This window comes from Epinephelus moara, chromosome 24 (genome assembly GCF_006386435.1).
Source record: "Epinephelus moara isolate mb chromosome 24, YSFRI_EMoa_1.0, whole genome shotgun sequence".
In the NCBI taxonomy this organism is placed as follows: Eukaryota; Metazoa; Chordata; class Actinopteri; order Perciformes; family Serranidae; genus Epinephelus; species Epinephelus moara.
The window spans coordinates 30,412,338-30,437,065 of record NC_065529.1 but is presented as its reverse complement, the minus strand read 5'-3'; the positions used below and the strand labels follow the sequence as shown (position 1 = coordinate 30,437,065).

Genomic DNA, 24,728 nt, shown 5'->3' with positions numbered 1-24,728 from the left:
TGTCTTTCAATCGCCGCACACTGCTGTGACAGGAGGGTGTTGTCGTCTGGATGCCTGAATGTACAGCTGTCGGCCTAATTTAAAGCCTCTTTAATGCGAGATTTATTATCCCATGTGCATCTCAGCGTAACAGGCCACAAACAACGCTCAGTGCGTCCTAACTGTGTTGCACATTTACAGACATGTGACAGGAAATATTTCCATGCTGGATAAAGAATACACAAATCTGTACCAGGGAGGTCTAATACCACAGTATAAACAAAATTTATTGGAATTTCCTTTCTTATTGTCTTACAAACATTGTTGATACAAAACTTGTACTGAAGGCCGGACATGAGGACTGAAACATCTCACTACGCATTTACAAGTCATTACAAGTCTATTCTTATTATTATTATTACAGTGTAAACTGCAGATCCCAGACAGATTAGCTTCACAATAACAAAGCCATCTGTCTGGGTCTCAGCCTGACTCTTTAAAAGGAGGCTCATCAATAAACCGTTCTGTTTATTGATTAATGATATATGTCTTTATATTTATTTGCCTGTAGGAGTCAGATAATTTATCAGCATATTCTCATCAAAAACATTAGTTCTACAGCACAGGTGTTTCAGTACACAAACAGCAGAGGAAATCCATCACTGAGCTCGTTCCTCCGGGCCTGACGAGGTGTTAGTGGGTCTGGGGGCAAATGGGGAGAGGGCTGGAACTGCAGACTCAACTATGGGAGACATGTGTCCGCGTCCTAGCTGTCCTGTATGGTCCCTCCTGTCCCCTTAATGAGGCGCTTGTGCCCCCTTTTTCCTGCCGGGCCGCGGGGCTTAGCGAAGGCCTGTTTGTGAGCGTGCTGCTTGGGATGGACCTCGTCGTACAGAAAGTCCTCTGTCAGTTCATCTCCGTTATCAATCTCCAACTGCACAGAGATGCAAAAAAAGGGAACAAGCATGAGTGGAGTAGTCAGAATTTAGGCCATGAAATCTGAGGTTGCGCACAGCCTGTACTGTACTTAAGATTTTAGAAACACTGAGGTCATGCACCCTTGTATATTAGTTGTCAGTTATTTGGATTTTTCCGCACTTTATTTATCAAAAGTTCAGATATATTTTCTATAAAGTCTGTCCTCCAGCACTGAGATCTGCAGTCCTCCACACGGCTAAGAAAGAGACACTTTTGTTTTAAAGTGCGTTATTGTGGATGTGGCGTGAGTCTAAAAACACAGAATTCTGCCTCTAAATACCAACAACATGTGAAAAAACCCAGAGAACGTGACCTCAGTTGTCTCACTGTCAGCTACAACCCTCCATCAAACTGTGTTGTGTAATTTCTATCCCTCTATCCATCTGTTACCTTTTTAGCAATTTCCAAATGGTAATCTTTCTCCACTCCCTCCAGTAGTCGACTCTTGCAGCTGGAGTACAGCATCCGCTCCTTAATGCTACAGCTGTATCCTGGCATGGAGTAGATGAACACTGCAGGCAGCGAAAGAGAAGAGGACTATTTATGAGAATTATAAGTGAATGTTTTATGTTGCTGCAGATTAGTGGTTTGAAATTTGTGGACATAACCCCCGCAGATTGTACTGGAGGGTGACTGGTCTCTAAATGCAGCCTTTACTGGATACAACTTATTCAAACAAAACACAACAACAAGGCTGTTTTCCATGACAAGTCACATGCAACTCTATCTCAATTTTAAGGGCTCACTACCCAAAATGGGAGCCACTGATGTAGACGATAGGAGCTGCACTATTGCTCTCCCTCTCTCTCAGTGTCTCTCAGTGTCTGCAGTCCAGGTGTACAGATATAAATCTCTTTGCGCGTGCTTGTGCAGATGTGAACAGAAGAGGATTATCAGAGTACGGGGAATCAGTGACATACCGACAGATTCCAGGTAGTCTCCTTCGTGGGAGTGTTTGTAGAGGAAGAAGTGATATCTGGGAGTGTCTTTTGGAACCCTGCGGGGCAAATCACGAGTTTCTGTGGGGTTGGCGTGGACCAGCTCGATCGTCTCCTTCTCTACATCCAACCTCTGAAACACAGTCACAATGCACAGTGTACAGGATGTGTTGTTTCTCTCACAGTAAAACATCAGAAGTCTAATGTATCAACACTGACACTGTCTCTCTGTCATTTTAGTAAGCTCACACATATATATGGAAGCCTATATCTACTCTAAAAATGATTTAGTATCTTAAAATAATAATTTAGTACCTCAATGTAATGACTTAATACCTCAAAATAAGAAGAAACTTTCTCAAAATAATTTGTTTATATCTAAGAATAATGACTCAGTATTTCAAATGAGTTAGTCACAAAATAATTACACTTTTTCCTCAAAAGAATAAGTCAGTGCCTCAATTAACTATCTCAAAATTATGACTTGGTACCTCAGAATAATAACAGACTTTCTCAAAATAATGATTTAGCATCATTCTTACAATAATGAGTTGGTATCTCAAAACAATAAGAAACTCTCAAAATAATGAGACATTTTCTCAAAAATAATAATAGAAATACATAAAACAATTAGCTACAATCTCAAAAATAATAAGTTAGTGTCTCTAAATAATGAGAAACTCTCAAAATTCTGACTTTGTATTGTTTCTCATTATTCAGAGACACTATCATAGATACTCAGTGCTGGTGTCTCGTTTCCTAGTTTAACATTTCAACCTCTAGCCATTGTGGCTCCCCTCTGAAGGGCCACTATTCAGTCCCGTGCACTCACAAACTAGGTGAAGGGCCACGGGGGAGAAGATGGGTTGGGCTTAACTCATTATTTGAGATACTTTTTGGAGAAGGTTTCACATTATAATGACTCACAGGATATTCTTTAACATCACATTGGCATGAATGAGCCTCCACGTGTATCAACTCACCAGCTGTATGTAATTGATGCGTTTTTGGGCGAGTTGCTGCAGGGCTCGTTTGGCCGTCTCCTGCAGTGGGAAGGCGAGGCCCTGAAGTGTCTGGTGCTTACTCTCCACGCTGATCTCTGTCTTCACCTGCAGGGGGCAGCAAGCACACACACAAGTCTTTCATGGGATAATACAGCTTTACATTTACCATGCTGCAGTACAAGTGTATTTTAATAAATGATCTCTAATCCTCTGTGTCTTTCTTTTTTCCACCCCTTCATACATACCTGTTTAACCCGGCCCTGAAAAGGAAACCACAACAATAAGTTAAACATCAAATTAAGGAAGTTGTATTAGACCCTGGCACATGCAACAATGACAACACTGCTGAGAGCATGTTGACCTCTCACCTCTGTGATTTTGATCCTCTGCAGCTCCTGCTCGGCTAATGTGAGCGGGGCAGGAGCTGAGCAGGATGACACATGGCGCTGGTAGCCCAGCAAACAGATGTCCTCCTAGTGTTGCAAAGACAAGAGGCCCTTTACAGGCAGCACGGGACAAACACCTCTACAACACGCCATCACAGCAAAACAAGACAGTCTGTCACTGCAGAGTAAAGTGACTGTAAATATGTCTGACCTCAGCTGTGCCGAACATCTCATACTTCACATGGCCACCGCCAAACTCTTTCTTCACTGTGGCGCGGGTGGCAGCGTACAGCATCTTTTGTTTCACCTGCAGCCAACAGAGGGGGAAATATATGTACTGGGTGTATATGTTTCAGTCAAGTGAAAATTGATTTTAAAAATTCAAGACAAAATGGTAATAAATAATTAGGGATGCATTCATGTGTTCATCACTTAAATGTTGCAACTGTAAAGATGGAGCTCATTTTAATCACTTTTTATACAGCTGATTATCTTAATCTACAATAATAAAATATCATTTACAAGTTGATTTTTTTAAATACTCGAACCTGCAGAATAACTTAAAACTGTCAAATGAATGTAATGGAATAGAGGTGTAAAGGAGCATTAAGTGGAAATACTTAAGTACAAATTATAAGATAAGGACAAGATTCTGGTCTTTGCGCTGTAACTTGTAACCCTGATGACATCATCACAACCCTGATGATGTCGTCAGAGTTATCTTGGATTATGCCATGAGTAATTGAAACTGATACAAACTGTGGCTGTTGAGTGTTAAAGACACTCACATATGAAAGGTAGTATTGAGTTGCATGATGGGAAATGTAGGAACCAGCATTTTTAGTGCACGACTAAGATAACCTTCATAGATTTTAGGTTTCCATGTCTCTGTATCATATTCAGATTCTTATCTTCTTATCTTATTCTACCCTATTTGACATCTAACTTATTACTGTAATAATTCAGATATGTTTTTTTTTTTGGATCATTCACAGATTTTTTTTTTTTTTTTACAATATTCGCCTTTCTTCACTGTTTTTTTAATACTGTTTTCTTTGTAATAGCTATTTTCACAATATTAATAAACTTAGCCAATTACAATGTTCTCATAATTTTCTACTGTAAGATACATATCTTTACATCCCTCCTACATTTATATTTCCTTGTGTATTTTATTACTTTATATCTGATTAAAACTACAATACTCTAGTATGGTTGTCTTTACAATCAGATGACCTCATTGATTTTAATATGTATGGATCCAGGGAGGTACTATAGGTGCAGATTAGTGTTTTTTTCTTTTAGATTAATTTTTGGGGGCTTTTGCCTTCAAAGTGTGAAGAGGGGAGAGGGAGGGCATGACATGCAGCAAAGGGCTGTGGGATAGAATCAAACCCGCAGCTGCTGTGGCAAGAACGCTGCCTTTGTACATGGTGCACCCACTTTACCCACTGAGCTAATGGGCGCCCCCAGATTTGATTTTATTTTTTTCTCCAGAGCTATGTTAACATACCTGTACATATGGTACTGATACCTGTACACATCTTGTCTGAGGACCAATATGACGTTAGTAAAGTGAGTGAATGTGATCAGTAGTGTGCAGAATTTCATAATCATACTGAAATGCAGTACTAAATTGGTGGAATACTCCTTTAAATTCCCTAAAAGATATACATTTGAGGCTTTCTTTATTAGCAGCAATGTGTATATATCTTCAGTATGTTGTGCAGAATTAAGACTATGTGGTACGACATACTGGAGACTGATCAGGAGACCACGATACGAAGATCCACTCGTAGCCCTGTGCATTCTGGGAGTCGAGGCGGTACAGGATGTAACAGGGCTCCTGGTCGTCCAGGAGAGGAAGCAGGAAGCGATCATAATCCTGGTCCCAGCTCTTCTCCGGCTCTCTGTAGGCCCCCAGCACCAGCTGCTCTGAAAATCAGACCAGTACTCATCACATACCTTCACCCCCCCCTCCTATATGTAGCCTGCCCTTTGCAGAGCACACAGACACAGTCATGGACAATAATCATTTACATGCAGGAGGATTACTGCTCATTGAGCCAAACATTGACACCATGCATGACCTATTTGGAGGGACATCAGACAAAATGTTACTCTATTCATATTCCCAACTCTATCATGCTTAAATCTGCTCACTAAATTATTATTTTCTTTTAATTTTTTGAATTTAAATGAGCCTTATATTTTCACTCCTTTGACTGAAGTACAGTTACATTTTACATTACATAGGCTTTAAAGGCTTTGTCTATAAAATGAGTCCAAAGTGACACCTTCAAACATCTGTAGCCCAAATTTTAAGTATTCCATTTACAGTGTTATGAAACAGAGAAAAGCGACAAATCTTCACATCTGAGAAGCTATAACTGGACAAAAATTGGCATTTTTGGTTGATTATTAAAACATTTTCTGACTAATGCATTAACTGACTTTGTGTTTTAGCTCTATGAAGTCTAATTGATCATGAACTTTATGTGTAAACTCATAAACTCAGCCTGCAAACCTCATCTGAGAGTCCATGAGGTCTCAGTGTTTGCTCTCTCTGTTTGCTCCCTGTGCTGTGGTGAAAGAAGGCAAAGATTAATGTGTGTTTAATTTCTGACTCTGCTCTGCAACACATAAACCTAAAGTCTGATGTCCTTGTGGGGTGCAGGGGGATTTCCTGACTGTCTCTTGGGGCTTGTTGCTATTTTGAGCCACAACACATTCCGGCTCTGCACGCTCACATACTTTCCACCAGCCATTCTCTCTCAGTCCCTGTCTTTATAGGTCCATAGTGTTAAACTGTACGTTAATAACTCACTGTGGGTTTCTTTGCCTCAGAGTTTAAGTAATTAATCATGAGGCATAAGTTATGAAGGGACAGTTTGGTGACAGGAAACCAAGTGGCACACCAAAGCCAGCGGTGATGAAATCAACCAGAATGATCTTGTTTCTCTTTTGACATTGGAACGAACACGAGTGTCACCGGGCAGCAGCAGCAAGCCACCATGTCACGTCACATGCCGCTCAAAATAGCCGAGTGACACCCGGGGAAGATCACAGTGCTTCAGTAAGGAAGTCAGACGGGCCTGACGCTCTTTTTGCACCGAGCTCAAATCTGTTGACATCAATGCTTCAAATATGAGAGCAAATATTTGATGCGAGAGGCACAGTCCACAAAGATAGCCCCAGAATGCATCTGTCACGAATCAGATTACAGCGTCAGATACCAAAACAAGATATAAACACCTCACCGACATATCAGTCCACCTCCATAATCTCCTACCTAGAGACCCATTGCCTCACTGACCAGTTTTCACATGGGCTGCTCAGCTGACACACTGGAGGTCTGTTCTCACACAGCTGCCACTCTATTCCTAGAAGTTAGATAAAGCCTGTCTGTAGCCGGGGTTTAGCAACTTTGTTTGTTGTTTGTGATCCCTTAATACCAAGACACGTCTACGTGTGATGCCTCGAGGTTATTCTGACATGAAGCCACGGTTTGTGCTTGAGTCACAGAGCTGAGCAACAACTTTTCTGAAAAAATAAATGACTAAACTAAAATAAAATAAAATAAAATAAAATAAAATTAAATTAAATTAAATTAAAATAGATACCCAGCAACACTTAATGCTGTTCTTAAGGTATTTCCAAAATGTTTAAAAGGATCTTCCAACCATCTGGATGAACAAATATTCTGTTTTAACCCAAACAAAAACAGTAGCTGGAAATAACATGTCCCTCATCAATTTTTACAAACAAAATTTGAAAAACAACAAAAAATATATTAAGTCATTATATTAGTCTGTACTGATGTGACACTGTATTCTGCTAATTTATTATACAAAATTATTTTTTTGTGTGTGTTGTGTAGAAGAAACAAAGTGAGATGACATTTCTGACCACCCACATGAGGAAATATCGTCACAACTTGAGAAATGGGTTAAAAATCTTTTATGTCGTTCAGTAAACAACATGGTTTATACGGGTGGGAATGACCAGAGAATCCACGGTACGATATTATCGTGATACCTAAGTCACAATTGTGATTTTACTCTGCAATATGCTGAATACTGCAATAAAATACTGTGTGATTTATTACCTTTTTTCAACTGTAAATTATGTTGTCTGTAACATTGTCAACATCTGTTTTATCTAATAAGGTGAGTTTTCAGTCTGTCCATCTCACTTCAGCAACTTTTTGGCACCAGTAAACTTGGTGTGTTATTCCAGTAGGCCACCAAAATTTTCATTTGTATTTGTCACATCAATAGTCTATATAATAAAAATATTGGTACTTGACATTATGATACGATACAATATAATCACACAAAAGGCGATACCATGCTGCATCGATTTTCCCCCACCCATAACAGTTTATCACAAAAATACATGACTGTGCGCTCAGCTGTAACTCTGATGTAATCGCAGGCTAATTGATACATGAGAGGAAAAAACTGGTGATGAACTGAAATCAGTAGTTTCATTAGAACATGTTTTAGAGGGCTGAGGAAGTAAAATTAAATGTAACCCAAAGTAATAATCTTGACGTTTTTAATTTAAATAAATGTCTTTTGAGTCACTATCTATAGCTGAATGAGATAACACAATGGATATTGAGTCTTTGGCCCACTGATGAAAGTGCTCACATTTGAAGTATTAGGAACTGGGTGTCTGTGGCGACATTCCCGGGAAAAATCTCCCGTGAATTTGGTCTGTCAGAGAGGGTAAGCAGAGCTAATGCAACAGACCCGCTCTTCAACTCACTTGTGTGTGAAGCAGCATACTGTTTTTTTTGTGTCTGGTCTCTGCAATTCTTGCAAGTGAATGGTTACAGGGGCCAAACAGAGAGAGAAAGTGTTGAAGTGACAAAGGCAACATTGTTTGGATCTCTGAGAAATTAGATCCAAAAATACACCTGCAATTTCTGCTTATTGCCATCGGTGCAGTCAGAGAGAACAAAACTGAGATCCTCGAAACTGTAACTTTACATTTGAAAACCACGGGTGAATAGTTTAAGAACAAAGAGTTGGCAGCTCGTGACAAGGAGACGACATGGCTGGTTTGAAAACTTTCTGAGCCACTTGAGGCCACTACAGATGTTATAAAGTAGTGGTTTCGAACCTGTATACCTCAAAGCATCCCAAGAAAATCTAATAATTTAAGGGGTAAGAAAGGAGAACTACTTTTTATTGTGAACAATGGATACTTTCACCCTTTACAGATCTCTAAAACCTGCTCAACTCAAGTCCCTATCAAGACCATAATGTGTGATCAGAGGTCACAAGTAGATATGTTTCATTTTAAGGGAGCAAAATTCATAAACACTGAACCACTGTATCGAGGATGCATCTTTAGATAAACCTTGTTTGTCCAGATGACAATGACTTGTTGAGTCCCAGTATTATAATGTGACGGGCTCTGGACCGTTGCCCAACAGATTAAAATGTTTGCTCAGATTTAATCCAACCCTCCTACTGTACACTTTAAGTTAAACGATCAAACATTATGTATTTGATACAGACAACTAATGTCATGGAGGATTTATATCACTCATCTCAATCCAGTGTTTGACTGCTCCACTGCACACCGTCCTGGGTCACTCACCGTCTTGGATGCGCACCTTGATGAGGCGCACTGCTCCACCTCTTGCCCTGGCCAGGAACTCCCTCAGCTCTGGCGTCACCACTAGTGCGAGAAACATGGCGGGTCAGCAGTCTCTTCCTCCCGCCAAGCACTGTAGCAGGGGTGTCGAGAGACAGACAAGAAGCGACAGGCAGGACTGGAGCGCCGCAGCACCAGGCCCAAATATTCAGTCCAGTCAAGAGACACAAAGTCCAACCAGAGGAGCCTGTTTAAAAATATGTCCTTAACGTTGTTCTACTTCTTCTAAGTACAGTCCTGACTGCTGAAGGAGAGGATCGCTGAGTGTGTCTGGACTCGTTGAGAGTGTGTGACAGTGTGAGAAGGGGCATCGCTCAAGTAACTAGGACAGTATCATGTGTACACAGACAGGGAACCTGATCACCTCTCTCCCAAATTTAGCTCCCAGTGACTGACTGTCCTGGCCTGGGTACTGGCCTGTGACACCCCCACCACACACCACCGCCTACAGTGGAGGAAGACACTGTGACCTGCAAACCTAATTACCAGCTTCTGGGCCAGGAACAATTCGAGTCAGATGTATTGTCACAAGCTACTGGTGGGACGGTAAAACCCTTGGGCCAGAGAAGTGGGAACACAGAGAAGTGGGCTTTTTTAGTTTTACCACGTACTGTTTGAGCGAAAAAATATCCTGCTGTGTATGAATAACACATCACAATGATTTGGGATATAGCGGGAACATTGCTTTGGAAAGTTTACCCAACTTATTCAACTTCGTCAATCTCATCTTACTCCACACATGACAGGCATGATGGTCAACAGATTGTGTAAGATGTTTTTCCTATCACAAATCACCTGGTCGTGCTGACAGTTTTTTCCATGCTTGATTCAGATAAATAATTCTTGCAACACTGCATCTCTTCACGACTTGTGTAATACGCGTGCACGCAGCACAATAATACACCGACAAAACCAACATCTTACAAAGAAAAGTTTTAATGTTAAATAGAAATATATAAAAAAAAGAATAGACAAATGTTCTGTTTCTGCAAACTACTTATTTACAATTTGAATTTAGTGGGTCACACTTCCTGTGAAATATACACTGAGCCGGCTGTGCTGACCCCTGCTGCTCACTGCGACTTTGGCCTTCAACAGAAGCCTTCCTTCACTCTTTTGTCATCAGTCATCGATGGTCGGGAGCCAGAATGCCTGAAAGATGAGAAAGCATTCAAATTAATTTGTCACGTAACGACCTTTTTTCTTACTTGAACTAAAAGACATATGTATAGCTAATTCACTTTGACGCTGTCTTGCTTTACATCTTCCCCATCTGCCGACAGGGGAAGATGATTAGAACACTGAAAACGTGACTCATCATGTCATGTTATAAGCTCACAGTCATGCACACACACAGCATAGTTATATCAAGTGTGTGGATATGGGGTTGAGTCACTGATGGTGTCATCAGTGTTTAAGTCACAAAACAGTGCAATACTGTGACAGAAGAAACAAGATAGGTTCAGGAATTTTGTGACTTTAGTGATCACATTAAATACATGTTATTGTTGCAAAGTTCCTCCAAGACAACTAAGATGGCTGACATGTACATCAATCTACTCTGCCTCAATTCCACTGCATGGTTCAGCTTGACTGAACTCACTTTCGGTACCAGGTGTGTTTTTCTATATTTTGTTTTCCACTGTAGCTAGTAACCCCCTCAGTGTAGGCGGGATTACGACCCCTTCTTCAGTACAACACCCACTGAATCCTTATTTCAGCAACTATGGATGGTCTATTTTGCGGGCTGTCCATTTTTAAAAATCTGGGTGGAGTGAATAAAAACATTGCAGTCGCTACTGATGGTAGCATGGCTGTTTTAAAATGGTGGGATTGTGTAGGTTGTCACGTGTCGCAGTAGTGACAATTCTCTCTGACAAATCAGTGATCTGCAGTGTTTAAATCTCACCTTCTAGTATCTGCTCAGCTTGCTTGGAACTTCGACTGAGGTGATACCAGAAAAAGCACCAGAAACTAATTACGATTAGCACCTTTTGCTAATGGAAAACCATAAAAGACTGAGTCCAGTAGACAGGGTTCCTACAGCTGAAGGCAAGTTAGATGTAAGACTTTCTATTACTTAGGGTTGGGGACATGTTTATTGTAACATAAAACTGAGAAATACCTGCAGTTTGTTGGGGATTTTCTATTTCTCACTCTGCATTTGGGGTTTCACTACCTTGATTCTCATTGCATTGAGTTTGAAAAACTGTTTACATACACAAACCAAGCCTTGTATGCACTGCCTTGTATCGATTTCAACCACACTGTGAAATCTTGGTCTAACCGTCAATTTTGGTTGCACCTCCCCATGTCATCCAGGGTGCAGGGGCATTTAGCTAGCACACAGTGAATCCTCTGCTCTAATCATCCCAGACAGAAACAAAATTTGAGTCCTGATCTGTGAGATGTTAATGCAAGAAGCGTTCTGTAAATTATTTTGAGATTTTACAATGCAAGGTCAGAAAAATACCATTCACAAAATGCTACTTCCCATTTCTTAACATTTTTAGGACTTTTAAAAAAATTGAGACATATTAATACCAATTCAGGCCTTACTTTTTAGATTAATGAATTCAATACCTTTTAAGACTTTTTAAGGATCTGTTAAAACTCTGATTAGAAAAGAGATGTGCTGTTGCAGTGGAAATGCAGCATACTGCAACTTCAAAATCTGACACTCACCATGTTGGAGCAGGCACTTGCAAACGTCATGAACTTGGGGTTGAACTGCAGGCAGGTTATTGGTCCTGTGTGCTTCCCGTCTAATAATGCCACCTTCATTCCGCTCTCTGCATTCCACACGTGGATCTTTCCGTCCTCAGAGCCTGAAATATATGAAGGAAACAAACATTACATAAAAACTTGACGGGCTCTGTAATATGATGGCAAAGTCCTGGAATCTTTAAAAATACTGTAATTTGCGGAAAGAACGGTATTATAGATATTGTATTAAATTTGTGGTTCTGCCTTACATGACATAATGTATGAATCAATTTCCAACACTACAGAAATGAAAAGAGAAAAGGCGATTTTTAACTTACCGATCATGACAAACTGAGAATCGGGAGTGAACGATGCCTCCAGTGTTACACCTTTACTGTTGTTGTAGCCCTGCAGGTGCATGAAGAGCATCCATGAGCAATTATTTTGTACAAATCAGTACTGCAACAGTGAACCGTGTGTTTTCAAATCCTCATATTTTTATGTAAAACATAAATGATAACACAAAAAAATACCTTCACTGTTTTAAAGTGTCATTGAACAGGTGTGAGTTGACTGTGTGTGTTTTCCAAACATTTGTAGTTTTCACTGACACACTGTCTTAACCCTGTCATTTAGATTGGATATGTCTTTGTGTTTTCCTTTCAGGTAATTGCACATTATGTGTGTCCATGAGTCATCTCTTACCCCAAAGGAATGTAGCACAGCACCCTTAAAAGCATCTAAGATGCGAAGGGCTCCACCATTAGTGGAAAGAAGAATGAGTTTTCCGTCATTGCTAAACTTGAGTCCTGTCCACTCGCATGTCCGGTCGTACTGAAGCTTGAAGGTTGCAAAAGGACCCTGTTGATAAGAGGCATTATAAATATTTAACTCCTTTTAAATTAAAGTGGTTTACTTTTAGTATTAGACATGCATGCATAATGAATAGTCCCTCTCTCATATAAACAGTTTGTACCTTGTCAAACGACCGCAGATCATAAAGTTTAACCATCTCTGAATTTATTCCTGCAGCAAAAATGAGACCCTCTGGATCAAAGGAGCACACTGGCTTCCCCTGCAGGTGCATCAGACCCTAAAGTTGACAGATAACAAGAGAAGGTCAGAGTCTGCTATATCCCTCTTTTACAATTTCATATTACATATTAGAGCAACACCAGTGGAGGCTCACCGAATAAAAAGGGTACCCACCTGGCAATTAGGTGACCGCAAATCCCATAGTCTGATTGTTTTATCTAATGAGCCGGAAATAAATGTGTCGTCCACAGGAGACATGGATAGAGATGTTACTCTGGTCACACACACAAAAAAAAGGAAAACATGAGAACAGAGAAACTTCCTAACTCACCATTTAACGTCAAATCAAGATACAGACACACTTGCATAGATCCAGTCCTCACCTTTTGTTATGTCCAGGAAAGTAGCGGATGTATTTGTTGTCATGAAGCGACAAGTACCGGATAGTATCTGAAAGAATCGCAACACAACATCTAAATTACCATTTCATACATTAGACATGACAAGCAGCAACAGTAGGAAACAAGCTAATAACCAAACATGAAGTTGATAAGAGGCAGGTCTGATGAGTCGACTCAACCGTGGGCAAGGCAGTCACTTGTACAGTTAGCTCCTGTATGGGGCAGAATCACAGACCCTCAAACTGTACAAACAACTACCTCAGACCAAAGTGAGCAGTGTATCCCCCCGATCCAGCAACGGTTCATTGGAGTCATGAACACATCCAACACAGTCCAACCAGTTACACACTGTAGCCTACAGCAACGGCAATGTTAAGATTTAGATAATACTAATATTGTGATGTAACTTTAATGTTGTCTTCTCCTGTGCTGCAGAAAAAGGGTTCACTTTCCTGTATTTTTACGACATCTCCAACCGAATGAAATGCACAATAAATATTTCTTCTTGTTTGGCCCTCATTTGGTAATTAATGACCACAAATACCACATTATCATACAGACAAAAATACATTGTGATACTTGATTTGTTGATGAATTCCTCATCCTTTGATATATCAACACACATTGAACACAACCTGAAACTTATTCATACCACGAGACCACACAAAAACTACCAACAAGTATTTGTGCATCAACATACCATCGATTTTGTTGGAACTGTAGACCACAGTGTTTGCAGCATGTGTGTACCTGATCAGATCCACTCCATACTTTTTACTGTAGAGTGTCCTCTTGGGTCTGCCATAAATCAGATAATATAGGGAAGAAAAAGAAAGTGTGTTAGCATTTCAATAACTACAAGACATCAATCTATGCTGATGAATAATCTAGTTTTCTCTTTGTAATTATTACTATTTATTACCATTTCAAAAAAATACAGAACACACCAAGGCTACAGCCTGTATGCAGAGATACTTGCTTATTCTGTTTTTAATCTTTATGATTTTAACATTTAGAGTTTTTGTCTGCTGGTCCGCAATTTTAATACACTGCTTTGAGCTCTGACGCATAGTGCTAAGCATTTGTAACCTGTAAATCAGAAAATTACTGATAGATTACTGTAAGGCTGCAAATAGCAGTTACATTTATTATTGGTTACTTTACTTAATTGGTTATCTAGAATATTAATTAATTATTTGGACTACAAAGTGACAGAAAACGGTGAAATCAGTCACAAATGTTTATGAAGTGTTCACATCTGAGGAGCTGCAACCAGCACCAGCTTTAAAGCAGCCTATTACTAGTCAATTACTAAAATATCAAAATGGTTGGTGATTGATGATATACATGATAACCTTTTACTCATAATCACTGATGGATCCATTGATATTGACGGGCCCTGTTACATCACTAATGGGGTTTTTTCCAACTCAAACATACCTAACAATTTCTAGCCTATTTAATGGCAACGTTACATCCAACGTATCGTTAGTTTTAATAGAAGGAGGTCCGGTTTTAACACCACATTGGCTACTTAGCATATTACTTACTGGCTAATAACGTAAGGGACTTGAAACTGACTAAATCAACGTAGCAGCTGTATTTTTTTACATACAGTCATTTCACGTCTCATACAACCGCTGCTGGTCGCAGTGCAGCAGGCCTCGCTAGCTAGCATAGCAACTAGCTAACGTCAAAAACAATAGAGTATAATGAACAAAACCCGCTCTTACTTTCCCTCTTGGCAGTCGTACAAGACTAAGGAATCGTCGTCGCTGCTGGAAATAATTGTTTCTCCGTTTGAACTGAAGTCGAAACAATTAATTTTGTCTGAGTTTTCTCGGAACACCTTAGCAACTCTGAAGCTCCGCAGCACATTGTCCGTCAGCTTCATGATGGCCTCTGTCTGTGTCTGAGGGGAAGAAGGCCCTCGTTTTGCTTTAAACCTGCGTACAAATGTCACTTATTATATCTAGGATTTATTTATATGAACTGTAATGTTGCTAACCGTTCTTATTTTAAAGAAGTATGGTTCAAAAACAGCGACGAAAGCCCGCCTGTGATACTTCTGATCCACGGGAGTGAGGAGGGAGGGAAAAGCACCGCCTTCTCTACCTCGGTGACGCGCATATTCAACGTCTGACACGCGCATCAATCGGAAACCACACTGTGTGTTATCGCGATAGTTGCATCTTGGAATGGCGGTTGTTTTCATGGTTATTAATTCCTTAACAGAGAAGTGTTATCAACGGTCAAACTACAGAAACGGTGCCATTTCATGTGAGTATGCAGCTGTGTTATCTTACATGTTATCTTATATGGTAAAAAAGACACAGTGACAGTTTTTCAGTGTTGAGCTTTCAAAAGGAATCAGGAAATAAATATTATTATATATTATATATATTTTCTGTAGCCTAGAGCTGAAGTCAGGTTTCATGTTATGATACTAAACAGTCACTGGTTCTAGCTTCTGAAATGTGAGGACAGATTTCTTAGTCACATATAATTGTATATTAATATGTTTTGGAGTATTGTTTGGATAACAGAAGCCATTTCAAAATGTCACCCTAGGCTCTGAAAAGTTGAAACGGGCATTTTATTTTACTATTTTGACTTTTCAGAAACTAGATTATTAATCACTTAATCAGATATTATTGACAGATTAATATATATTTATAATAATAGTTAGTTTGAGCTTTTATTTTACACTAGGAAACATTTACACTAGGCTGAGGGAGGGACAGTGACAGTTAAACTCTGATTAATGGTTTGTGTGTAAGCAAAAGTTAAGTTACATACATACATAAATGTCTTAAAACTTCCATTAGTAGACTGGGCTATTATTTGCTTGAATCACTGAACTCAGCGGTCTTATATTAGGGACAGGCGTCTATATGGGACAGGCCTTTAATTCCTTTTACACAAAACTGTTGCTCAGCAAAGATGGGAAATACAATCAATCATTTATTTGAACCAGGATGAATACTACATGTATGAAAATTAGCCTTTGAATAACATACCCAGCATATCGATACAACACCACTTTATCCTGTTAAAACAATGTTCATAATTTTTGTGAAAAACACCTCCGACTCCTTTGATTGGTGGACCCTTACAAATTAAAGGAATATAAATAACATACGGGGTAATCGAGGAATGGACACATATTCTGACTTTATGTTTTTTGTCATGCAGGTAAATCTGAATGACTTCTGGTTCTCTCTCATCTCCATACTGACAAAAGTTCAAACATTTATATTTGTATGCATGATCTAAACAGATAACTTATTTCAAATCAAGTTGGTAGTCAACAATCTGCTTTTATACATCCAGGGAACTTCTTCCAAATGAACATTCTGGCAACCAGACAAGGTCTCTAATGGAGACAGGCCTTTATTTGCCAAATTGTGTAGCTAGTAAAAGGGACTGGGCGATTAATTTAAATTTTATGGAATACCAATACCACAGGCCTTTCCAACACCGGACACTACCCACTCCCACCCCATTTGTAGTCACCTTCACCGCTGAAGGGACAAGTGCAATGGATAAACACAGTGACAAGCTTTAGGACAAACTTACCTCTCTGCAGCGAAAACAGGAACTGGCGTAACTTTTCATAACCATGGAGAATAAAAAGCTTAATCCAATTTTATGCTCTTTATAATGGAGAGTATATATGTATATTAATAAAAAATAAATAGTTAATGATAAAATAAATAATGTTATATATTATATATAACATTATTTATTTTATCATTAACTATTTATTTTTTATATAATATTAATTATTATTTAATAGTTATTTATTTTTATTTAAATAGAAATAAATTGAAATAAGTAGTAGAAGTTATGAATAGAAATAGAATAAAATAGAATTAAAACTTTATTTTTAATTATTTTTATTTATTTTGTTTTTGTAAGCATCTTTTCTGATGTTTATAAGCTGCTTGGTTTTTGTCATAGTTTTTTTTTTAAAATACAGCACTACGATCAAATGAACACAACTGCTTTATAGAGACAACAGAAGGATATATTTTTAAAATTTATTTATACAATTACAATTTTTACAATTATTTAAACAATGTAACCCTTAAGATGTTAACATCTGTATTACAATAAGCCCATGTCTGTCTTTGTCTATTAGAAATTGTCTCTATAGAGTGTGCCAGGGCTGACGTCAAAACCCGGAAGTTTAGCATCGCTAGTTCCCGGAAGAGAAAGTGAATGTGATTTTTGCATTGCGTTTTGGATTATGTCAGAAAATAAGCTCTGTGGCTAACACAAGTTTATGATACTTACAGGTTTTGTTCAGCGAGCTAATCTTCACATATGAACACCTTTCATACCGCATTTGAAGCTTAAATGCAATCGCCAGAAGTAAAAAGCTTTAACGGACCACATGACTACTCCACGGTCGCATGACTCTTGGCGTCACCGCCACTAAGCTTTCAACTGATTTTGGCCACTTTATTTTAAAAACATTGTATAATGGGGAAATCGGACTGTTTAAGCTAAATAAGAAGCTGTAATGGCGGACTGCCAGCACTCTCGCCTGTTCGGGGGTGATGACGTTTAATGTCCCCGACAGGGTTTGTAGTCGTATTGAGCAACTTGTTAGCAACCGCCTTTTTTACGACACGTAAAAGCTTCAAAATTCACAAGTAGGGTATTTACTGACGTGTTTTATGTCGTAGAACAAAACCTGAAACTCGCTTAAGCTTTTGTTAACCACAGACCTTATTTGAGGCATTTTACCAAAATCCCATTCAAAAAATGTTTTGACTTTTAGACGAGAGAACCGGAAGTGCTAAAAGCGCTAACGGAGTTCCGGGTTTACTGGCACACTGTATTAAGCCATATTTAATGTGTATTTAATGTGGGTTTAATGTGTGTTTTGAATCAACTAAACTTTACAGCACCTCACAGAAACCTCTGCTGCTGACTTTTGTTTTGGAGGTGTAACTACAGAGTGACACAGACACACCACCCCACATGTATAAATACTCGCAACGGCGTACACTATGTGCATAGGGTCTACGCACAACTATAAATCCTGCTTTAGTTTGAGCGGTTTACGTTTGTAACGGTGGTCGCGGAACATCATGTGTACCAGCGTCTGTCATGACGAACACAGTACGGTGTTGCACACGGTCCGTACTAGGTGGACAGTGGACACCAGTGCAGTCTCGCTGTCGGACGGTTTTATAACTCACTTCCTCTCTTTACGAGTTGGTGTAGGGGAGGAGGGTGGATATTGTACTCTTGACTGTCACCTGCATACACCTGTGTCTCTTTCCTCTCATTTGTCACCGTCTGTATGAAACAGTAGGCTAGTAGCAGCCGCCCTCTGGTCCAGCACTTTCTGTGTCATTTGTGAACCTGTCCCGTTGTCTCCCAGCTTCTAGGTTTTGCTCCAGGCAGCAAAATGGACGCAGGAGACGTGAAGAGGAAAACAACAGCAGGAGTTTTGTCCTCACAGAAACACCCTGAGGTAGGAACCAGCTTTAACTGTTGTGTGTTTATGATAAATGTAAAGAGTGCGCACGTGAGCTCGGGTAGCGTAACAGATCCACGGTGACCATGGTAACAGTCAAAGTTGGGCTCGTGTCGGTTTGAGTCCACATCGGTACTCTGATTTACAAACATTATTCCTCAGCGAATATACGACTCTGAAGTTAGCTTCCGATTCGGCACTTAAGGGGAAAGTTAAGGGGAAATTAACTTAATGTGCAGTGCGACTGTTTGTCCACTGATTGTCAGTTTTTTGTGACGCTTCTTGATGTGAAAGCATTTTAGACATTTTAGGTAAGACGTTAACTTTGCCTGATACCCACTATTGTATTTGTGAAACATTTATTTTATTTGTGAAAATGCTAAAGGGGAGATTTCACCGTTTTTGTTTTATACCTTGACCTCAATACACCAGGTCCAGATCAAAAACCACTGTACCTAGACTTCTCAAATCTGGCCTAGATTATACTACAGAGGCTAAACATTCATTCAGACACAGTGTCTGATTTGTGAAACCTTTATTCTATTTGTGAAAATGCAATAAAGACACATTTCACCATTTTTTCAGCATATAGACCACTTTGGACCAGGTCCAGATCAAAAACCACTGTATCTAGACTTCTCAAATCTGGCCTAGATTATCCTACAGAGGGTAAACATTCATTACAACACAGTTTCTGATTTTTGAAACCTTTATTCTATTTGTGAAAATGCAATAAAGACACATTTCACCATTTTTTCAGCATATAGACCACTTTGGACCAGGTCCAGATCAAAAACCACTGTACCTAGACTTCTCAAATCTGGCCTAGATTATCCTACAGAGGGTAAACATTCATTCAGACACAGTTTCTGATTTGTGAAACCTTTATTCTATTTGTGAAAATGCAATAAAGACACATTTCACCATTTTTTCAGCATATAGACCACATTAGACCACATTTTTCCCTGAATTTGGCACTATATCCAGCCAACCTCATAACTGCGCAAGTTTCACAGAAACGACATTGGAGATGGCTCATAGCAGTGAAATGAACAGTCAAATGAAGGGCAACAGCTTTGATGGACAATTTTACCGTCTCTTTACCTTGATTATGTTTTATATTTCTGTAAAGCACTTTGAATTGCCCTGGTGTATAAAACGTGCTATACAAATAAAGCTGCCTTGCCTGCCTCAAAACTTGTGACATCTGTGGCAGTGTGTGACCAAACTACACATTTTAGAGTGGCCTTCCGTTGTGATCGGCCCAAGGCACACCTGTGTAGTAATAATGCTGTTTATCAGCATCTTGATATGCTGCACCTGTAAATTGGACAGATTATCTTGGAAGAGGAAAAGTGCTCACTCATGCTGATTTTAACAAATTTGTAACCACAAATTGAGAGAAAAATATTTCTCTTGAGTGCATTAAAAGTCTTAGATGTTCAAGTTAAATCTTTGATGACAAGCTGTAAGTAAAAAAAAATATCAAAAAGAGAATTTTTCAGCACTGTATGACCTGATCCTGAATGTTTATGTCAGGTTTTTGGATGATACTAAAAGTCTGTGAAGTCCCATTGGCTCAATACCAAAATTTAACATAAAATAATATTCTCCTGATGACCTGCCATTTTTAAAAGTGTGTCAGCTGTCATAAACAAACAATGCACACTTAGTTTACGTGCCTTATTAATACATTTCAAACAGAGCATTAACGTAGGTGTCTCCACAACTCAGAGGAAAGAAGACTTGCGATCAGTGTGCACATGAATTCAGTGAAAACTAGTTTTAGGTTGTGTACTCTTTGAACTAAGCTGCAACATAAATAGCTCTAAAGTCTGTCAGATACACTATTTTTTTTGTGCACCCTGTCCTGGGGGGAAAAAATAAAAAACCTCAGAGACAACTGCACGGCTGGGTGATCAGTGGTTTGATGCGTCCTGTGGTCCATTCAAGTCAATCATTACACACAGGGTACACAACTCCAGTCAGCCTCTGGTCATATTTCTGCCACACTACCTGACTGCTGAGCTGGAGCGCACAGAACAGGCTTCCACAGGAATCCACAGGCTTTATATCCCAGTTACAACCTTACAGGTAGGCCGCCTCGTGAGTCTTCAGAGAGCAGTTTTACCAGGAAATGTGCAACTGGCTCAGGATTATAACAGCTATTATCTGTATTTATTATCTAGGTTTGGGTTGATTTAACCACAAAAAAAGTAGGCATTTTCTTTTCAGGCCTTTAAAGCAAGCCAACAGGCACTATTGTGCTCCTGAAGTCTTTAGATATGACCAGCTTATTCGCTTGAGTATGATATTCCATTTTAAATATGGATATCCAATTGTTTTTGGCTCGGATTTGACTACTTGGCTGTTAAATTCATTATTTTACTGCGACTGTCACTGGTGTTTTAATCTTCAATGTGCTGTGCAAGTAATTTAAGTTGTGCAACTACCTCACTTTGATTTAATTTTACTTTTGAACAGTACTCACTGCACCATCCAGTACAGCAGTGACCCCTGACACTAACAAAAACATCATGAATTCCTTAAGATATTGAATTTTGAGACTGTGCTTTCAGTAGGAATTGCAGAAATGTAAGTTCTTTGGGGAATGTCAGTGTGCTTTGTAATTACTAATTTAAAATGCAGTTAAAATTCTGATATTTCAGCATTTACTTGAGAGGTAATAACCTTCAACCAACAAAAAATATTTGTGGACACCTGTTGAATATTTGACATTTTCCTCTCTGCACATTGTTGTATTTTAAATAAGGTGTACAGTCTTTTAAAATAAGCATGTTTTTGTGGAAATTCTCTATAATCTATGATTTTTTAATCCCTCAGGCAACTTCGACTCAGACCGACTGAACTGTCCATGGCCCGCGTTCTTTCCCTGTTTCGGCCTCAGGCTTTTCTGGCCCTCGTGGACAGGAGAAAACCTGTGTTGTGCAAAATGTCAATGGACTCACGGGCACGCATGGTGTTTGCAGCCGCTGTGGAAGCTGTGCAGCCTGACACTGTGGTCCGGCAGAGTATAGAGCGCAAGAAGGACTCAGTCATTATCAATGGTCACAAGTTCACACTCAATCACAACTTGCACTTGGTGGGCTTTGGAAAAGCTGTGCTGGGTATGGCTGCTGAGGCCGAGAGGATCGTAGGCGATCATTTGGTGAATGGAATAATAAGCGTGCCACATGGGATTCAGCAGACATTACGGCAGCATGGAAAAGAGTAAGTAAATCATTAGGATGTAAGTTAATGCATTACACAATAATTAGATTAAGCAGTATGATATAATTTCCCATTTCCATCACAGACATCTCTTGCTAAAAGAAAACAGTCGCATCAAAGTGATAGAGGGAGCGAAACACAACCTGCCTGACGCTGATGCCCAGAAGGCAGCTGACAGCATCAAGCAGTTAGCCAGCGAGCTGACGGAGAACGACCTGCTACTTGTACTGATTTCAGGTACAAATTATACATTTCAACCAGCTGCTTTACTGCACAAAACCCTGCCTCGAAATGTAAATCTTATAATAATTATATAACTGTGTCTAGGTGGAGGCTCTGCACTGCTACCTGCACCCATCCCTCCAATCTCACTGCAAGAGAAACAGGAAGTGACCCGCAAACTTGCAGGTGCTGGCGCCACTATTCAAGAGCTGAACACTGTGCGACGTGCCCTGTCTCTCTTAAAGGGTGGAGGACTTGCACATTGTGCTCACCCGGCCCAGGTAACATACTTTCTTTAATCTGCTTTTTATTGTAGAGGAGAACAACAGCCAGCATTGTGTGTTGATCACTCCTTTAATCACTTCCTTACAGGTGGTTTCACTCATATTGTCTGATGTAATTGGAGACCCTCTGGACTTGATAGCCAGCGGCCCCACAGTGTGGACTGAGGTGTGGCCTGAAGAAGTTTTGTCGGTCCTTGAACGTTACAAGCTGTTGAACTCTTTACCAGCCTCAGTAAAGGAAGTCCTCGGGAGACCAAGTCCCCGCTTGAGGGAGAATAATGATGAATCCAGTACGTCAGGAAATGTTCTCAACGCTGTGATTGGCTCCAACAGCATCGCCCTCCAGTGTGCAGGTCGCCGTGCTCGAGAGTTAGGCTTCCGTCCGGTTGTGTTGGCACCAGGAGTATGTGGTGATGTAAAGTCAGTCTCCAGACTGTACGGGCTCCTGGCCCGCTTCGCCTGTTCCAGAGAGGAACCTCCTCCAGAGATTGCTGCTGAGGTGCTGAGGCTGGGGCCTGAAGTAGGCGTGGAGAGCTGGGACCTCTGCCGCACCATGCAGGTCTTGGGTGAAGGGCGCACAGAAGGATGGGGTTCCACGTGTCTGTTAGCTGGAGGGGAGCCCACCGTGGAGCTGACAGGCATGGGTCGAGGTGGTCGAAACCAGGAGCTGGCCATGCGGGTGGGGGTGGAGCTGAGAGGCATGAAGCTCCCGCCTAACGGTCCTGTGTTCCTGAGTGGTGGAACTGATGGTCAGGACGGACCCACTGAGGCAGCAGGGGCTATCACGGATGGGGGGTTGTGTGTAGAGGCCCAAGCACAGGGGCTGGACATTGAAACCTTCCTTACTAACAATGATTCTTACACTTTTTTTACACGTCTTTCCAAAGGGCAGCGCTTACTTGTACCAGGCCTAACCTGCACGAATGTGATGGATGTGCACATGCTACTTATTCCACCAATTCCCATTAACGTAAGATAATGCCAAAGCACACGAGATAAAAGGATCTAAGTCCAGTGGGTCTGTATGAATAAAGCACTATCAGTCTGTGTGGCTTTTTTCCAACTCTACACAGACATTTTCACACTTACCTGTGAAACTACATGAAACACTGGTGTAGCTATATGAAATTCTGATGACCACAGAGTATTAACTTATCTTGTTTTTTTTTAATCACTGCAAAAACCAAAAAACACCCAAGCTCTAGCAATTAAAGTGTCAATAAAATCAGTATTTTTTTTAATGTAATATCAAGCTATTTCAACAAAGCTTTGCTGCTGGTCTCTTCAGGTACTTGGACACACCTTAAATATGCTGCTGATTTTATTCTTTAGTTCATCTGACAAGGACTATGTACATCATTAAACATTTCTGTAAACACACACTGCAGCACATTGTTTTGTACTACAGACTTGTCTTTACCATTATAACTGTATTATAGCATGTAAGTTTAATTTACAATCAGCTATTACAGCTGAGTTATAATAGATGATTGTAAGATGGCTCATACAATGCACATAAAACGCATTCAACCCCCTTTGACTTTTTCATGTTTTATTCTTTTACATGAACTCATAGTGGATCAAACTTCACTTTGACACATATTAATAGAGAAATTGAATGTGAAAATTTAACTTTAATATGTACTGGGCATAAACATATAAAAATTATTAACAGGGCATGTTCTCACTCCTCAAGGAAAGAGGCACCTTTGGCAGCAGTCTAAACAATAAGGATAGGCTGGTTTCAGCTTTGCAAATCTGAACATTGCAATTCATTGCTCAAGCACTTTTGAGTGACACCAAGATGAGATAAACAGCATCTTCATGTCCTGCTTTGCATTATGGATTGGACAGTGAATGTAGACCCTGAATTGGCCACTCCAGGACAATAGCATTGTTGTTTTAAGCCATTACAGCAGCTTTTTCTACATGATTTACCTGTATTTTCCAGTAAATTTTACCCTCTCAAAACCCACTAGGGCCTGCTGTATAGAAGCCTCGCCTCAACATGCCACTGTGCATTATGGTGGGTTACTGGTGATTTGTGTTATTGCGGCCCAGATCTTATGCAACTCCTCCCTTTCCATAAGTTTTACTTTGTTACTCTCACAAATGTTACTGTCTTTGTGTTGTGGTTTTATGTCAGAAATTGATGAGTAACCAGCCGTTTGTCCTTTTAGATACATACTGCAAAATAATCTCTAATACCTTGATTACATGCAGGTGATTTTCATTCAAATTGTGCACTGTAGGTATGTCATAAACAGGGTTAATGTGAGATTTCTTTTCACCTTGACGCAGGACTTTGCTGTGAGTCAGTGTTGGAAAAAATAATGAAACAAGAAAAAGTCAAAGGGTGAGAACACTCTCTAGACAGGCACTCTGTAGACTCTCACATTA

The 24,728-nt window shown here is 39.9% G+C and overlaps 3 protein-coding genes across 5 annotated transcripts; 1 reads left to right on the top strand and 2 right to left on the bottom strand.

Annotated features, from left to right (window-relative positions):
* Positions 1–246: 246 nt before the first annotated feature.
* LOC126386713 (twinfilin-2) lies at positions 247–9,312 on the bottom strand. Its single transcript, XM_050039254.1, has 9 exons — positions 8,899–9,312; positions 5,042–5,220; positions 3,497–3,592; positions 3,268–3,372; positions 3,145–3,159; positions 2,879–3,004; positions 1,878–2,028; positions 1,348–1,469; positions 247–913 (listed from the first exon to the last, which is right to left on the bottom strand). Exons 1-9 carry the CDS (start codon positions 8,993–8,995, stop codon positions 746–748), a joined length of 1,059 nt encoding a protein of 352 aa, XP_049895211.1. The 5' UTR covers positions 8,996–9,312; the 3' UTR covers positions 247–745.
* Positions 9,313–9,875: 563 nt separating this feature from the next.
* On the bottom strand, positions 9,876–15,200 carry wdr82 (WD repeat domain 82). Its single transcript, XM_050039265.1, has 9 exons — positions 14,831–15,200; positions 13,798–13,895; positions 13,080–13,146; positions 12,871–12,970; positions 12,638–12,754; positions 12,367–12,522; positions 12,000–12,069; positions 11,641–11,783; positions 9,876–10,107 (listed from the first exon to the last, which is right to left on the bottom strand). The coding sequence occupies exons 1-9, from the start codon at positions 14,989–14,991 to the stop codon at positions 10,078–10,080; spliced, it is 942 nt and encodes a 313-aa protein (XP_049895222.1). The 5' UTR covers positions 14,992–15,200; the 3' UTR covers positions 9,876–10,077.
* Positions 15,201–15,278: 78 nt separating this feature from the next.
* Positions 15,279–23,865, top strand: glyctk (glycerate kinase). 3 transcript variants are annotated; one of them, XM_050039237.1, is made up of 6 exons: positions 15,279–15,377; positions 18,496–18,588; positions 21,436–21,822; positions 21,908–22,059; positions 22,150–22,325; positions 22,417–23,865. In XM_050039237.1, exons 3-6 carry the CDS (start codon positions 21,467–21,469, stop codon positions 23,305–23,307), a joined length of 1,575 nt encoding a protein of 524 aa, XP_049895194.1. In that variant the 5' UTR covers positions 15,279–15,377; positions 18,496–18,588; positions 21,436–21,466; the 3' UTR covers positions 23,308–23,865. The 3 variants fall into 3 exon arrangements, with proteins under 3 accessions (XP_049895194.1, XP_049895193.1, XP_049895192.1); XM_050039236.1 differs by lacking the exon at positions 15,279–15,377 and having other exon boundaries at positions 18,253–18,588; XM_050039235.1 differs by lacking the exons at positions 15,279–15,377; positions 18,496–18,588 and adding an exon at positions 20,492–20,685.
* Positions 23,866–24,728: the final 863 nt, after the last annotated feature.